Below are 16,473 nucleotides of genomic sequence, written 5' to 3'. Positions count from 1 at the left end.
AGACTGGACATAGTCCCATAGTGCAGCTGTGGAATCATTTCCAAAGCTTATGTTTTAGACCATCTGCATTTGACTGCAACTGTTGCATTTACAAACTGTCTGCGGCAGATAAAAGCCTTTCCATTTTAGAGGGATGAATTTGCCAGAGTTGTGTGGATGTCAGACATAACTGGAGTCGGCCTGAAAACATAACCTGGATGTTGCTTTAATTTTCCCCCTCATACTGTGCCTTGGAACTGAAGAATGAATACTTTTTGTTTTAGTTGTTTCCGATCAATTTTATCTAACTTCTCAGTAAAATGGAAATATCTGAAAATCTTTACTTTCTTTATTTAGATCCAAATTATCTGCATTCTTTTCTAAATGACTCCACCATTTAAATGGGAACTATGCAGTTATTACAGAATTATTCAAGTCATGCTAAGTTTTACATTTTCCTGGAAGGAAATGGCATAAACATTCCAAACGCCTTCGTTAGTTCTCTCAGGAATCAAGCTGCTTCCCTACTTTGCTTTTTTCACATCTTGGCCAGGATTTTGACGTTGGAAGCTGCCACCATCACTCTGGACTTTACATCCATACAGAAACTAAATTGGATCCAGGTTTGGTGTGTGGTTTGGTCCTTCTGAAATATTTGGATGGAACATCAGATTAAGCCAGGTGTTTCTGGAGACTGCTTGTTGTTTTCATTCACCATTAAACTGTAATTTATTAGAAAAACCACAAGATCAGTGATTCTCCGTGCCAATGTAAAAATGCATGTTTGAGATTTTGTCTTTCCGAAATGTGCAATGAAAGATTTGCTATGCTTTTGTCACATTTCCAGCCTGCAAAAATCAAAATAATGGTAGAATAAAGATTCCCCTTGAATCCACATGTGTCCATTTCATAATATTTTAAATCTTAATTGTATCTTCTGGACCTCCAAAGCTGCAGTGATTTAGGTGTAGCCCACCAGGCGGGGCATGCTGGGAAAGCTCTTGCGCATGCTCATGCACTTCTCCTGGTCCAAGAAGAGGGAGTTGGCCTTGATGGACAGGTCATGTTCCAGAGTTATTTTGGTCTTGACCAGAGTCTGCAGAGTGGCCTCTGCCTCCATCAGTCTCTCCTGAAGTTTGTGGATGGTATCCTCGATCTCTCGCACCTCGTTCACAAGCCTGAACAAAGACAAAGAGACACAGCTCACTGGACACTTCGGTCAAGACATTTTCATCCCAGGAGACTCATGTTTGTGGAACAACCAAGTGCAGTGTCATTTATAATACTTTACACTTCATCCCCAGCCATGCCAGCCTTTGATATAAAGAAATAGACATGTTTTCCTTGCTTTGACTTTGATTTCCAAGGGACAGAAACAACATAAGCTGGATAAACTGCCTCTGGACACCCCTGGACAGACATACAACCAACCAGAGAGAGGCAGAGTGACGACCAGACCTGTATCGGCAAAATACATCCGAACTGGCGTGCAGTGGATTCAGAACATCAGAAAAGCACTGATGTCAGTTTTCCAGTTAAAAACTTAATTTATTAGGAATTCTGCACCCATCTTGGTCATTTTGAGTTGTAGCTCTTCAACGTTCCTGTATGTGTCTGTTCCCAGTCATAAAAGAAGTTCCCTTTGAATTATTGCTGTTCAATAAAGATTATCTTTATCTTCTATTCATGCAAGTAAATTGCTGTTTAGCTATAAGGAAGTAGCTAATTTAATTAATAACTGGTTGTTTTTGGACAAGCAAAACGGATTTAACATTCAACCACTAGACCAGCTAGTTTAATAATTCTCTTCATGTTCACTAAGAACACAGCCTTGTACTTTAGTTTGGCGATTTTTCCGAGGATAGAGTTGATGTCAAAGGTTGAAATTTGAGCCCTTGTTCTCCATAACTAAGTCAATGCATTTGGAGCACAATTAGTAACCAGATTCCCTGCTATAGTCTGGTCACAACCACTCAAATTAGTTTTTCATCTAATTTCAAGCTTGTAGTGCTTAGAACCTTTGCAAAGGTGATGGATTTTAGGAAAAATGTGCATAAAATATGTGAGTAGTAATGATGAAATGATGGGTCTCATATAAATCAGTGTAATGTATTAATAAGCCACATTACAAACCTTTAGATTTACAATGAAGCGCTTGTAATGTGAGGGATCTGGGGTTCTTCTCTCAAGCTTCTCTTTATCTGTACAGCACCATTTTATTAGTTATCTCAAAGCACTTAGCAGAAGTAGCAAAACAAGTTCACATTGGTGCAGCTCCATCTAATCACATTAAGTCACGTAATCGAATCACATATTATATTCCGATTTTATTCCATGTTTTCCACTCTGATACAATCATGTACAGATTGCTTTAGACTAAGTATGTACGTCTATCTTTAGACGTATGTTATTGTTTTTCTCGGTAAAAGCTAAACTGCTTGCTTGTGCTCTGGTAAAGCTCATTTCCTGGGTTAGAATAGAGTCCTGGGCATGAATTACTTGGGAATCTGTGGTGTGGCGTTTACCTGTGGTAGGGGTTGTCTCGACAGAGCTCTACGTTCGGCCTGCGAGTCCTCTCCTCCAGCCTGGTCTGGGCCACTTTCAGCGGCCACTCCTTATCTCTGATGGCTTTCTGCAGAGACTCGACCAGCATCTCAGTCTGGAAGATCTCCTGCAGCGTCTAAAATAGCCGAAAAAAATATAAGTAGGCTACATATACTTTACATATATAAACAATTTCAAAATTCTGCTGTATAAATTGAGAAGCTCCCTGCAGATAGCAGCTTTGCTGTGCTGGGCTCAAGCATGGTAATACAAGAAGGTGATCTGCTCTCGAGATGTGACGAAAGGTGAGGATATTTACAGAGAACCAGAGGCAGAGAACAAGTAAAAGCAGCATGCTGCAGACTTTAGATCAGCTGAACACAGTGCTGCTCAGAGCTCTGCTGAAACCTTTTTATTGTAATTTAATTCTAGTGAATCACTACTTCTTACAGTTGGCAGAGACTGAGGCTTATTAACGACGGTATGCCTCATATCACAGCTGCTGTGAGTGTTTAAATGCATTGGTTGCATTGCTATTCAACGGAGAACAATGAGGTTCAGTGTAGAATAGGGCTGTAGAAATGGACGGTCTATTAGTCTTACTTGTCTGTGGAAAGGTGTATTTTATATTTGACGTGGATATAATCAATACAGAGAACGAATGTCGTCTGCAGGCCATTTAGCAGACAATAAAGTTCCATATTCTGCACATTGATAATCATAGAGAGTGATTGCGTGAAAGGAAGTAGAACAGGTCAAACCCATGATCTGTTCCTTATAAGCAGAACATTTAGTTAACTGCACAATGAAGCGAGTGAGTGAATTCTGTCCTTTTCCTCCTCATAGAGCCACAGTCATTGTCCATTTGAAGCCTTTTTATTTTTTTTAATAACCCAGGCTTGCAGCTGGTTTTGAATCCAATGTGGAATAAACCTAAATTGTAGTTAATGACATCACATTTTTCAGGTGTTTTTGCCACGCTGCCGCGGCAGGGTTTGTCTTTTATGTGATAAAGTCCTGTAAAAAAAGTGCAGACCTTAGCCAGGTGAGCGTGCAGGCTGTTCTTGGCATCGGCGGTTTCTGACACGCGGGTGGTGAAGGCCACGTTGACGCTGTTGAACTGGTTCCACATTTCACTAGACGTGGCGTTCAGCAAGATCTCCATCTCATCCCTGAGCTTGTGGGAAGCCGCTCGCTGGCTCTGGGAGAGCAGGATGTTGTCGTCTGTGAACTTAGACCAGGAGTCCGGCAGAGACACGCTGACAAGACGGAAAAGACTTACAGTAATCTACAGCACGCTCCGACTCTCCCTGTTTATGAACATGCATACAGTAGAAGAAAGTTTTCAGGAAACCTTTGAGCATCTCTGACCAGGTTCAGTTCATTAGTTCAATCACAGTTGTGAAAACGTTTTATTTTGTGTAAAAACAATATACTTAAAAAAAAAAGCTTTAAACAAATACAACCTCAAACAGCAACAACAGCCACTAGCCTCTCCTGTTTACAAGGGCATGGAAACATGAGTTAGATCTGCAAACCTACATGAACCAACTCGAGGCCAGTGGTTCCACACTGGAATTGCCTTTGTCAAAGTTCAGACCTTGACCCAGTTACAATGCTGTGGTAGGACCTCAACACAGCACCAAGGGTGCTTAAGGGGAGACATAGGCCCAATCCCAATTCAACTTCACTCGCCCTTCTTTTCTCCACTCGCACTTCTTTTCTTCCCTAACCCCTAAAAAAGAAGGGGGAGATTTTAGGGCACTTGAAACCTAGGGCACTTGGCCCAGGTGCCTGTCCCAATTCTCCTACTCCCCCTCGTTTTCATCCCTACCCTGATCAGGAAGCTGAGAGCCAAAAGCTGTTTTAATTTCAGCTGTAGCGCTGTTATGGCACTTTATTAAGTTTTAATATTTTTTCAGTTATAAAGGTAACCTTTAAGATCCGCAACCGGGGCTCAGTTTATCCAAATAACGCCTGTTGAGAAATTTGCTCCGAAATTTCAAGATTTCTGTCTGCCGGCTCCGGAGCTTGGGTCCGCGTACATCGACGCAGAGCCTACGGCGTAGGTTACGTAACCTACGCCGTAGGCTCTGCGTTGGTGTAACCCGGAACCATAAATCCCTTTATTCTGGCGTGATCTTCGGCAACTTTATCTGAAAGTGTGTAAATTACCCAGATAACAGCTGTATTACTTTGTGGTTTCTGAAAACTATTATATCAGAAACATCCAAAACAAATCTGACGGGTCACAGGATTATTTCTCTCTATTTCTCTGAGACGAGTCTGCCTGTTTGCCTTCGGTCAGCGAGTCAAATCGACGCAGAGCCTATGGCGTAGCTTACGTAGCCTACAGCGTAGCTTACGTAGCCTACAGCGTAGCTTACGTAGTCTACGGCGTAACCTAACAGCCTTTACTCCGGCGCGATCTTAGCGAACAACGGACAAAAAAGGGATTATGTACATTCACTGAGTGAATATTATGAAAGTCAAATATTGGTTTGCAACTAGAAATGTAATCAAAACGCATTTTTATGCAGAAACTAACTCAAAATATTGATTTTATTCACAAAAAAATAAGAAATGTCTGCCATGTTTTTTTTTTTTTCATTCAGTCCGCAAATGACGACGAAAAGCATTCTGGGAAATTTTCATACCCCCTCGCTCGCCAAGTGAGCATCTGCAAACCCTCGATTTGAAGGGGCTATTCTCAGCCCCTAGCCCTCGTTATGCCCCCTCCCCCTAGGTGAAAAGAGGAATTGGGACACCACTACCTTCACGGGAAAGCGCAAAAGTTAGGGTTAGTGAAGAAAACGAGGGCGAGGGGTTCAATTGGGACGCAGCCTTACTGTAGAAGCTGCTCACTCAGTACATGCACCATACACTTGAAAAAGTAATTTATTTGCTTTTTTTTGTTTGTTCTTCCCCCAAGTTCTATGCTTAATCAATTCTTTTCACATTTTTTTCATCCGTGGCTATACTAAGTATAACTCAAGTGACCTTTTTTCCCATTTTGCCCTATTTTTGTTGAATAATGGTAAAAAAGTTAAATGTTTGTGACATTCATTTGGCAGTAGGAGTATACTATCTTTTGTTTTTATAGTATACTATACCTTTAAGAAGTATACCATCCATCCATCCATCCATCCATCCATCATCCATCCATCCATCCATCCATCCATCCATCCATCCATCCATCCATCCATCCATCCAACATCCATCCATCCATCCATCCATCCATCAAACATCCATCCATCCATCAAACATCCATCCATCCATCCATCATCCATCCATCCATCCATCCATCCATCATCCATCCATCCATCCATCCATGCATCCATCCATCCATGCATCCATCCATCCATCCATCCATCCATCCATCCATCCATCCATCTATCCATCCATCCATCCATCCATCCATCCATCCCCAGACCCTTTTCTCCTCAGCCATCTCCTCCAACTCTCCCCAAGGGAACAGTCAAGTGTTCCCAAGCCTGTCAAAAGATGTAATTTCTCCAGAAGGTCCTGGTTCCGCATCAAGGTCTTATTTCAGTGGAACCTGTTCAAGAGACCTTCTTTTAACGGTTTTAAGCGGCCTCCTGATCAGACCACATCAGCCAATGTGCAGGAGTGCTGACTACATTCTGAGCTCCCTCAGAGTTTCTGAGCTCAAGGGTTTGTTTTGGTTTTCATTAAAATCATTCTGTAGTTTGATAATGATGTAAAAACGAATGACTTCGGCTTGTGTTGTTCTGTGTTTCTTATTGATGCATGCTAGCACACTTAACAGTCTGCTAGCATGCATCAACTTTCCGAACAGTCAAGGGTCTGTTATGGTGTTTGCAGGGTTCAGTGCTAGGGCCAATCTTGTTCAGTTTATACATGCAGCCATTGGGAAGTATAATCCAGAATCACGGCATACACTTTCATTGCTATGCTGATGATACGCAGCTCTATCTGTCTATGAAGCCGGATGAAACAGAACCGTTAGTTAAACTTCAGGTATGTCTTAGGGACATCAAGGACTGGATGTCCAGAAATTTCTTGCTTCTAAATTCAGATAAAACAGAGGTTATCATTCTTGGTCCAGAGCATCTTAGGAAGGGATTAGATGGTGTTGCGATGGCTTCCAGTGCAACTGTGAGAAACCTTGGTGTTGTTTTCGATCAGGATTTGTCGTTTAAACCATATGTTAATCAGGTTTGTAAAATAGCATTTTTCCACCTCTGTAATATTGGAAAAATTAGGAAAATCCTCTCGCAGAGTGATGCAGGAAAAACTAGTTCATGCATTTGTATCTTCTACACTGGATTACTGTTATGTGTTGTTAGCAGGATGTCCAAGTAATTTGCTGAATAGGCTCCAGCTGATCCAGAATGCAGCAACACGAGTACTGACAAGAATCAGCAGGAGAGACCACGTCTCTCCTGTGTTAGCGTCGCTCCATTGGCTACCTGTAAAATTCAGAATCCAATTTAAAATTTTATTACTTGCATATAAAGCCCAAAACGGCTCAGCTCCGCAGTATTTACAAGACCTGATAGTGCCTTATGTTCCTGGCAGAGCTCTCCGCTCTCAGAGTGCAGGTTTAAACGTAGTTCCTAAATGTAGATTTGGAGGGCAGGCGTTCTGCTATCAGGCACCATTACTATGGAACCAACTTCCAATCTGGGTTAAGGAGGCTGACACAACCTCCACCTTTAAAACTAAACTTAAAACCTTTCTGCTTAGTAAAGCCTATAGTTAGTGTTTAGTAAACCTCTAGCTGGTGTTGGTAAATCTCTAGGTAGTGTAAACTCTAGTGTGTTAGAGTCAGTAGTCATAGTTGCAGCTATAGAACAAGAGTATAATAGTTAGTCTCAAATATAGCTTCGCGGTAGATATGCTGCTATAGGCTTATGCTGCAGGGGGGCACCGACATGATCTCCTCTCCTTTTCCTTCCTCTCTTCTCCATTTCCATTTTTATTTATTATAAATATCTCATAGCTATTATTTTTGTCCATCGTTCCTGTAGTTTCTTGTGCCGGCCCCCCTTTTTTCTCTTTTGTGCATGTTTGCAGGCCGGAGCCTCGGGAGCTGCGTTCTGGCCTGTGGTGCACGAAAATCGCTACACACCTGTATCAGTACACAACTTAAAGAAAAGTCTCTTGGCATCATGGCCGAAACCGAACAGGAAGTCAGCCATTTTGAATTAATCGTGTCACTTTGGTAATTTATGCCATTCCTTCGGCAGTTAATACGGCCCGAACCGTAACGTGCCCCCAAGTGAGTTATACATCAAAATGTGCGTCTCCATCCTGCGACAACACGCATTACTTTTCTCTTTCAAAAGCGTTACCGTGGCGACGCTAGATGCCAAAAAGCGCGCCCACCCTTCATCTGGTTGGTTCAGACCGAAAAAACTTTGTGCCTCAAGCCCCAGAATACGGTGTGACGTACATGAACGAAAATTGGTACACACCTGTATCATGTCGCAACTTCAAGAAAAGTCTCTTGGCGCCATGGCCGAAACCGAACAGGAAGTCGGCCATTTTAAACATTCTGAATTAATCGCGTAATTTTGGAGCAATATGAGCCATTCCTTCAAGAATTAATACGGCCCGAACCGTAACGTGCACCCAGGTGTGTTATACATCAAAATTTGCGTCTCTATCCAGCGACTACGCGCATTACTTTTCTCTTTCAAAAGTGTTAACGTGGCGACACTAGACGGCAAAAAGCGCGCCCCCCTTCATCTGATTGGTCCATATTTGATAGTTCCCCAAAAGTCACCAAATTTTGCATGCAAGGCAGGCCTGGCGATAAATTTGATATTTTATGGTTTACATTAATGGGCGTGGCAAAATGGCTCAACAGCGCCCCCCGGAAAACTTTATGCCTCAAGCCCCACAATACGGTTTGACGTACATGCATGAAAATCGGTACACACCTGCATCATGTTGCAACTTAAAGAAAAGTCTCTTGGCGCCATGGCCGAAACCGAACAGGAAGTCAGCCATTTTTAATTTATTGTGTAATTTTGGCGCAATTTATGCCATTCCTTCGGCAATTAATACGGCCCGAACCGTAACGTGCACCCAGGTGTGTTATACCTCAAAATGTGCGTCTTCATCTTGCGACTACGCGCATTACTTTTCTCTTTCAAAAGTGTTACCGTGGCGACGCTAGACGCCAAAAAGCGCGCGTCCCCTTCATCTGATTGGTCCATATTTGATAGTTCTTCAAAAGTCACCAAATTTTACATGCAAGCCAGGCTTGGCGATAAATTTGATATTTCATGGTTTGCATTAATGGGCGTGGCCTAACGGCTCAACAGCGCCCCCTAGAATACTTTTCTCTGCCATAACTTTTGAATGGTTTGACATAAAGAGTCGTGGCTGGTGTCATGGGACTCGGTATAGAGTCCTTGACCATAATTGGTGGAAAATTAGCCCCGCCCCTTCTTCTGATTGGTTGTCCCTATTTCCTGCTATAACATTTTAATGTTTTGACATAGAGAGTCGTGGGTGGTGTCATGGGACTCTGTAATGAGTCCTTGAGCTTGTTTGGCCTTAATTAGCCCCGCCCCTTCTTCTGATTGGTTGTCCCTATTTCCTGCTATAACATTTGAATGTTTTGACATAGCGAGTCATGGGTGGTGTCATGGGACTCTGTAATGAGTCCTTGACCTTCACTGGCCTGAACTAGCCCCGCCCCTTCTTCTGATTGGTTGTCCCTTTTTTCTGCTATAACTTTTGAATGGTTTGACATAGGAAGTCGTGGGTGGTGTCATTTCTGATATGCTTATGGGGGGCGGTGGCCGTGAGTGTGAGGGCCCGTTCATCGCTGCTTGCAGCTTTAATTCATATTATTTTTGTCTCCAGATTTAAATATAGGAATAATTTTTTCTATCTTTGTCATTTTGGGTACCACCCCTGCCGTCAGGGTGCTTTTCATGCTCATAATAATTTTAGTAACTACTGTTTTATTAGTTGGTGCCAGAAAAAAAGAGTTTATATAATTTCCTTGAAGATAATGTTGATAGGTAACTCCCTCTGGTGGACTACTGGTTTTAGAGAGATTTTCTCCTATAGAGTTAAAATGGTCATTAAAATTGTTTGCAAGGTCAACAACATTTAGGCCCCGTTTACACGGAGCAAAAACGGAGGCGTTTTCATGCGTTTTGGCCGTTCGTTTACACGAAAACGGAGCTCAAAGCCCCCAAAAACGATAATTTCTGAAAACTCCGGCCAAAGTGGAGATTTTCAAAAACTCCAGGAAAACGGAGGAAAACGGAGGAAAACTGAGGAAAACTGAGGAAAACGGAGGAAAACGGAGGAAAACAGAGATTTAGGCTCAGAACGTCACATTATGCAACAGAAACGTCACTAGCATCATTTGTGCGACCTGTGTTTACAATTTGTTTGGCCACCGTCAATATTTTCTTTTATTTTACCTGTTTTAAATTCTAAAGTCACACTTAAAGGTAACTCCACTTCTCTGTCACTCCAAACGAAAGACTCGTTCCGTCTTGGAAGTAAAGCCGGAATTATGGTCCGGCGTTAAATCGACGCAGAGCCTACGGCGTAGGGTACGCGTCGCTGCGTACCCTACGCCGTAGGCTCTGCGTTGGTGTAACGCGGAACCATAAATCAGCCTTAACTGGAAGTTACACGTGTCATTTATTGATGTTTTTTCCAGGATTCTGATTGGCTGGCATGACGTTAACAGCGTTTTCATGCGGGTTCGTGTAAACAAGGATATTTTTGATATTTTATTTTGATATTATTCTTGAAAACGTAGAGGGGAAAATATCCGTTTTTGTAAATACCCGGCTATGGGGTAAATCCACAAAGAATAGTTTGCGCCCGCAAATAGCGCTGTGAATTGCGCCGCATTTGCGCCCGCAATTTGCCCCGCTTTAAGGTCCTATTCACAAAAGATTTTGCTCTAATGATATGCCGGCGCAAACACGCCCATAAAGTTTTGCGGCTGAGTGCAATTTGCCCTTGTCTGAGTAAGTGAGCGGAGCTGTTTCCAGTGTTCTCCATATTTCAGCACACAGATTGGTCCATAATGAAAACTTGCAGAAATAAAAAATAAAGCGAGTGAAAATAAAACGCCGTGAGGCGCAAGGGGGCAATTTCCACTGGGAACAGGGGGGGCATGTCCCCCCCCACTTTTCAAACTCATGCTTTATTCCCCCCCCCAAGCTTTTTTACAGTTTAAGAACTAACGGTAGGCTCAGCATGTATTACAAATCATCAGGACACTGTGCGAAGACGGGACGGGAGCCCGCTCCCCCTCCTCCCTCCTCCCTCAGTGCTGCTCAAGGATGATTTATGGTTCCGCGTTAAATCGACGCAGAGCATACGGCGTAGGTTACGCGGCTGGCGCACCGTACAGTGCGCATCGCCGCGTACCCTACGACGTAGGCTCTGCGTCGATTTAACGCGGACCATTATTTAGGCATAATTAGGCTTAACTAGTGTGTGCGTATGTGACAGAGGTGCATGGGACGATTGTGAAATATGGAATAAACTGTTTTATATGAATTTTAATCCCCAATTACGTAACAATTCCGTATTTCAAGGGACGGGTGGCAAGCCCACCCTTCCAGCTGCTGCATCTGCAGCAGCAGCTGAGAGTCCTGACTGACGCTGAGCTTCACAGGGACACGATCAGCGCTATTTTATTATAAGTCTGATATATGTTGTGATATGTGATGACATTATTAAGCTGTTAAACACACACATTCTAAATTTATATGTTTATATGGTGGAATTGTTTGTAATAAAGCAGCCCCTTTACTGTATGGATGAATCCTGAGCTCCTGTTATTTTTATTTTTAAATCCGAGAGAAGTCCACAACCCCACTTGATCTTACTGTGTACAGTCATGTCTGACTATAGATTTCACCCTTAATAACATTGAGTATCACACAGGCTTGAATGACATTGAAGAGAGAGAGAAACAGAGAGAGGGGGAGTGAGGAGTTTGCGCGCAGTTAATACACGCTTCGAAAAGACAGTATTTGCTCCACTATTTTTGCGTGTGGCAAATAGCGCTGGCCTTTGTGAATTAGACGGTTTTTGCAATGAGGCTTATTTGCATAGAAAGGGGGCAATTTTGCGCCGAAAGTATGAATATTACCTAATTTACATGCATGCAAATGGCACAGGCGCACCATGACGCTATTTGCTTGGCAGCGCAGTTTGTGGTGCAATTCGCCCTTTGCGGGTGCTTTGTGAATTAGACGCTCTCTTTTTGTCTCATTTGCACCGGTTTAGCTGCCGCAAAAGCCACGCAATCCTTTTGTGGATTTACCCCTATGTTTAAACGTGGCCTTAAATTATTCCTGGTGTCAGGAAGAACAGTAGTTTTATGTCCCCGGCTGAGAACCTCATTCAGCACCTTCCAGCATTGCTTCATATCACCTTGAGAAGCCTTGATTAGCTCACTATAGTGTTTACGCTTACTTATTCGTATAACATGTGTCAACTTATCATGTAAATGAGCTTGAAGGAAATGTCATTGAGTTCAGAGAGAAAGAGCTTTTCGGGCTGCTCCCGAGCACTGTTTCCTTTGAGGGGGTGTAATTCCCTCAAGTTTTATAACTTTGCAGAACATTTTACACAGAAAGCAAACTCCTAAAAGTTTGTCCACTGGTGACTTTAGTATTTTCTCCAAAGCACGTTTGAGTAAAAGCAGCATTGATTTATTCTTTACTGCCTTACCTATTCTATTGTGAATTTAACTTTTACATAGTCACTTGGTGATCTTTGTGCTTCAAAAAGTAAGGTTTGGATTAGTTCAATTGAAGGCCCAAGAAAAAGGATCCAATCTACATGTTGTACTAAAAACCAAACAAAATCTGGGTTTAAAATTAAATATTTGGGAATTTGAGAGGACTACCAGCTGAAAAACTCAGATAAAAAACTGTATTATTACTTTATTTGAGGCCCCTATGTGCAATGCTCTGAGATTTTACTGAGATTTACTGGCTCCTGTGATATCACAGACCAGATCAGACTGGTTGCTCAGTTTCTCTGTCTTTATCTCTTCACATCATGCTGCACTTTGGAAGCAAGCACAAAAGTGTGTCATAGACAGGTAGAAAGGAGGATAATACATCTTCTTTAAACATACAAAAGAAAGCGTTAAGAGCCATTTGATTTCATGGCAGCTGCTCATATTTGATTGTGTACTCACGAATGGTCGAGTCTGTCAATCCCTCTGTAATAGCTGATGCCATCTGATGTGTTCCTCAAGTGGTGACATTTGTCATCAATCCTCTGAGCTGTCACTTTGTCACTCATGTCTTTTTCCAACTCATGCTGAGCTGCTCGGTTTGACCTAAGAAGTCACACATAAACAATAAATGCATCCTAAACCTCACTCCTATTCAAACAAAGTCATGTCAGACACATGAAGAGTGTATTTTGTTAGACATACGCCAGCTGTGCGATGGCTCTGTCCAGAAGGCGCCTCATCTTCTCCTGACACGACTTTACAACTTCTACCTCCTTGTTTAATCACAGGTAAAAAAGGTTATCACAGCTTGTTTATGTCTCTGCTCAGGTTGATATCAGAGGTAACACATTAACTGCTTTGTTATTCACCTTTATCAGGGCCTTTTCAACATCGTCATGCACCAAATCGATGGACATCCGCTTCTCTCGGTGGAACAAACACTCCCGAGACACCTGTTGACAAAATGATTGTGGCTATGACAAGTTGAGATGGCTGTATGTAATTAAGAGTCAATCAATATAATTTACAGTATCAACATACGGCATTTCCTGCAACACTCACACAAGTGAAGAACCATTTGAGAAAGGTGTAAAGGCATTTATGTACACACTAAGGTGTTGTATCCATGTTGCACTCTATCAGAACCATACTCCAGTTTCTGTTGCCTGGAGAAGTCTCCAAGGAAGCGTCTTGCCATATAATATCAATCTAACAAGGTGTTTATGTCGGTCAGATCAAGTTGACATACCCTGAGTGACAAAAATGACCATTGGTACTCTAAGAGGGCATTGACTGAGTTAAAAGGTTTAACAGTTTAAGGGAACGGACACTAAAGGTAAAACAGTTTAACAGGACAACCTGTTAAACTGGGATGAACAGATCAATGATAGCTGGTGCCACCACATGTTGAAATGTGACACACACAATCTGTTACACACTCATTTGGACATAGGAACCTCTGTGTTCAAACTTACAGAAGTTCACAGCTCAAATGGTTGCAAGTAAGCCTCATTCTGTATTTGTAATCCTAACCCCTAACCGTCTCCAGTGACAACAAGGTAGAAACCGGCTTGAGAATGGAAAACGCTTCATCAGATGGCTTTATCTTGTGCTGGTATCAGTATCTTCCACCCTTCTCTTTCTAAAATGATATATGTTTAAATCATGACGTAACCTGAGCGCAATCGGACAAGAGCGGGCCAAACAATTGTTGGGGAAAATGTTTCGCTCTACTACTACTGTCATTTAGCAGACGCTTTTATCCAAAGCGACTTACAACTGAGACACACACACCATGGAGCAATTAGGGTTAAGGCCTTGCTCAGGGGCCCAAGGTGGTTCATCTTGGTTGCCATTCTGGGGCTTTAACCAAGCCTACCTCTGTAGCCACTAGACTAACACCCTCTCTACCCCAGCTCTCTTGCTCTCTTGCTAAACTTGTTTGGATAAAAACATGTTCCTGCACCACAGCACAGGACTGTTCTCCCAGCTTCCACTCCACTTCCACTTCCACCATCACTGGGGAGGCAATGACTCACCTTTACATTGCCCTGGGCATGCTAAGCACACGTTCTTCATCCATGGAAAATAACATGGTCTAATATTTAAAAAAAATGCTAAAGGATTGCTCCAGGCACTGCATAGTGCAGTCCCAAACCTGGATCAATGTGGACGGTTGGTGTCAGGAAGGGCATCCAAAGTAAAACTTATCTGAAATTGGGGTCATCTGTATGTTCTCACAGACTTGTGTTCCCACATTTCCCACATCCTTTGATGCTGATTGGTCCACAGTGTTTGCTCAGATGGCTGCTATTCAGCGTTAGAGTTAGAGTATCAGATTAGAGTTGGGGTTAGGGTATGAGAGCTGTGGGAACATAGGGTAGTTTGAACATCGGGCTCTGGTAACATAGGCACCCTCCTACCAAATCCATAGGCAGAACTTGATGCTTCACTGGTGGCGACCCCTATGAAGTGAAAAGGTGAAGAAAGGTGCTTGCATGCTATCGTATAAATCTAACATTTTATATTATTTCACCCTCAGACATGATTTATATGAATCATGAGCACCTTTAGACGTGTTCTGGCCATGTTATCATTTCAAGAAAAAGAAATGCAACAAGCTCCTTCAGAATCAGGAAAATAAATACCAGAGAACAATGTGTGGTAGCAGATAGCAGAAATGATGCAACTATTCTTTAACCTACATTACATATTGACCCAAGCCCATATTTACACAAAAATGAGCCACTCCATTGATTCCTCCTCACCTGGACAGGGCCCTCAGTCTCAGCCAAGGCTCTCTCCAGCCTCCTCTTCGCCTCACTGAGAGCTGCTATCTCTGTCACCATGTTGTCAATCTCATGAGTCAACTCAGACTTCCAGAAGACAATGTCATTGAGCCTGTCTGCAATATTCTTACTGGTACTCTCCTGTGTTCGTCGGGTGAGCTGCTCTTTGTCTTGGATCAGCCTGATGGTGTCTTTCCTCAGTCGCTCCGCACTTTTCCTGGAGGACTCAGACTCCCGGTAGTGGATATGGTTGGACTTGTACCAGTCATCAGGGGTGTACCTGGCGGTCAGCGCAGTCCTGTTAGAGGGGTACAGCGCGGTTCTGGCACGAACCAGATCGAAAGTATCATGCTGTATGGGAGATAGGGATGGGACAGTGGTGCTCTTGTAATAGCTGTTGGTTCTCCACATATTGGCACTAGGATTAAAGGCTGGAGCAAGCTGGGTGTTGCGATAGCTGGATGCCATGGTGGAGATGGCTGGGAGGAAGTGGCTGGTTTTTGGCCGAGCATAAGTGGATGTCCGAGTGGATCCAATTAGCTCCATCTTTGACTCAACCAAGGTCCAGTTTTTTGCCTAAATTATAAAAAAAAAAAATCACATCAGTCTTGATATCCTCATATCAAGAAAGATACCTTTGTCTTTGCATAATCCACAAGGCAATTCGCCTTTTCCTTATTAAAATAGTTTAGACAAAAAGATCACATGTTTAATGGAATGCAAAGAAAAAAAAAGTCCTTGAAAGCATCATAATATTAAGATTATATGTAATCTGATAACAACTGAAATAATCAAAACATGAATAAAATAGCTCACGGAAATGAAAGCTTGTCCTTTGGTCCACTTTATCTTGTGACCGGGTTCCTCTCTGCGCTGTTTACCTGAGAATGAGCTCAAGAACACACTAAAGGTAAACTGACATGCATAATGGATAAACAAGTTTGGAAGTCATTCATTCAGGCAGCCAATGGCGTTGCAGAGACTGCAGGAGCTGTCCAAGATTTCTGTTGACACCAAAGCAGTTGCCATAGGTTACTGCAACACTATGCCAACATTTTTCAGATTAATGGCAACCAGGTGTCTTTTTGTTGCGCTATTCAAACAATTGCTCTACAAAACGTCTCTACATTGCGGTGTTTTAAATGTTCCCTTTTCCAACTAATACATTTGTTAATACCTATTGGGCCCTTCCAACATACTCGTCCTACTTTTTTCTTTCTCTCCAATGGAGATACTTTATTGAGCATGCATTTGATGATTGCACATAAAGGGATAACATATGAATATCATATATTTCTTTGGTAATTTACACAACTAATTCACATTTTGAGCATGTCATTTATCTTTACATTGCTTGTTAAAGAAATCTGAGCTTTGTCTGTGAAGCAGAGGAGTTAATTTGCTCTGCGTGCAGCATCAGGTAGCTCG

The 16,473-nt window shown here is 42.4% G+C and overlaps 1 protein-coding gene across 1 annotated transcript; it reads right to left on the bottom strand.

The window, feature by feature from the left end:
- Positions 1–429: 429 nt before the first annotated feature.
- Positions 430–15,981, bottom strand: tekt3 (tektin 3). The gene is made up of 8 exons (XM_061708498.1): positions 15,862–15,981; positions 15,025–15,621; positions 13,126–13,209; positions 12,959–13,029; positions 12,716–12,859; positions 3,560–3,782; positions 2,505–2,659; positions 430–1,157 (listed from the first exon to the last, which is right to left on the bottom strand). Exons 2-8 carry the CDS (start codon positions 15,589–15,591, stop codon positions 941–943), a joined length of 1,461 nt encoding a protein of 486 aa, XP_061564482.1. The 5' UTR covers positions 15,592–15,621; positions 15,862–15,981; the 3' UTR covers positions 430–940.
- Between the last annotated feature and the right edge of the window lie 492 nt (positions 15,982–16,473).

This window comes from Cololabis saira, chromosome 19 (assembly GCF_033807715.1).
Source record: "Cololabis saira isolate AMF1-May2022 chromosome 19, fColSai1.1, whole genome shotgun sequence".
Classification (NCBI taxonomy): Eukaryota; Metazoa; Chordata; class Actinopteri; order Beloniformes; family Belonidae; genus Cololabis; species Cololabis saira.
Note: the sequence above shows the minus strand (reverse complement) of the source record. Positions and strands in the feature narration are given on the sequence as shown.

Excerpts from the sequence above, each read along its gene's own strand:
- tekt3 (XM_061708498.1), bottom strand. The coding sequence starts at position 15,591 with ATGGAGCTAATTGGATCCACTCGGACATCCACTTATGCTCGGCCAAAA. Across the intron at positions 3,783-12,715 it reads ATTGACAGACTCGACCATTC|CGTGTCTCTGCCGGACTCCT; the intron begins GTGAGTACACAA and ends CCGTCTTGTCAG. Across the intron at positions 2,660-3,559 it reads TGCACGCTCACCTGGCTAAG|ACGCTGCAGGAGATCTTCCA; the intron begins GTCTGCACTTTT and ends CGGCTATTTTAG.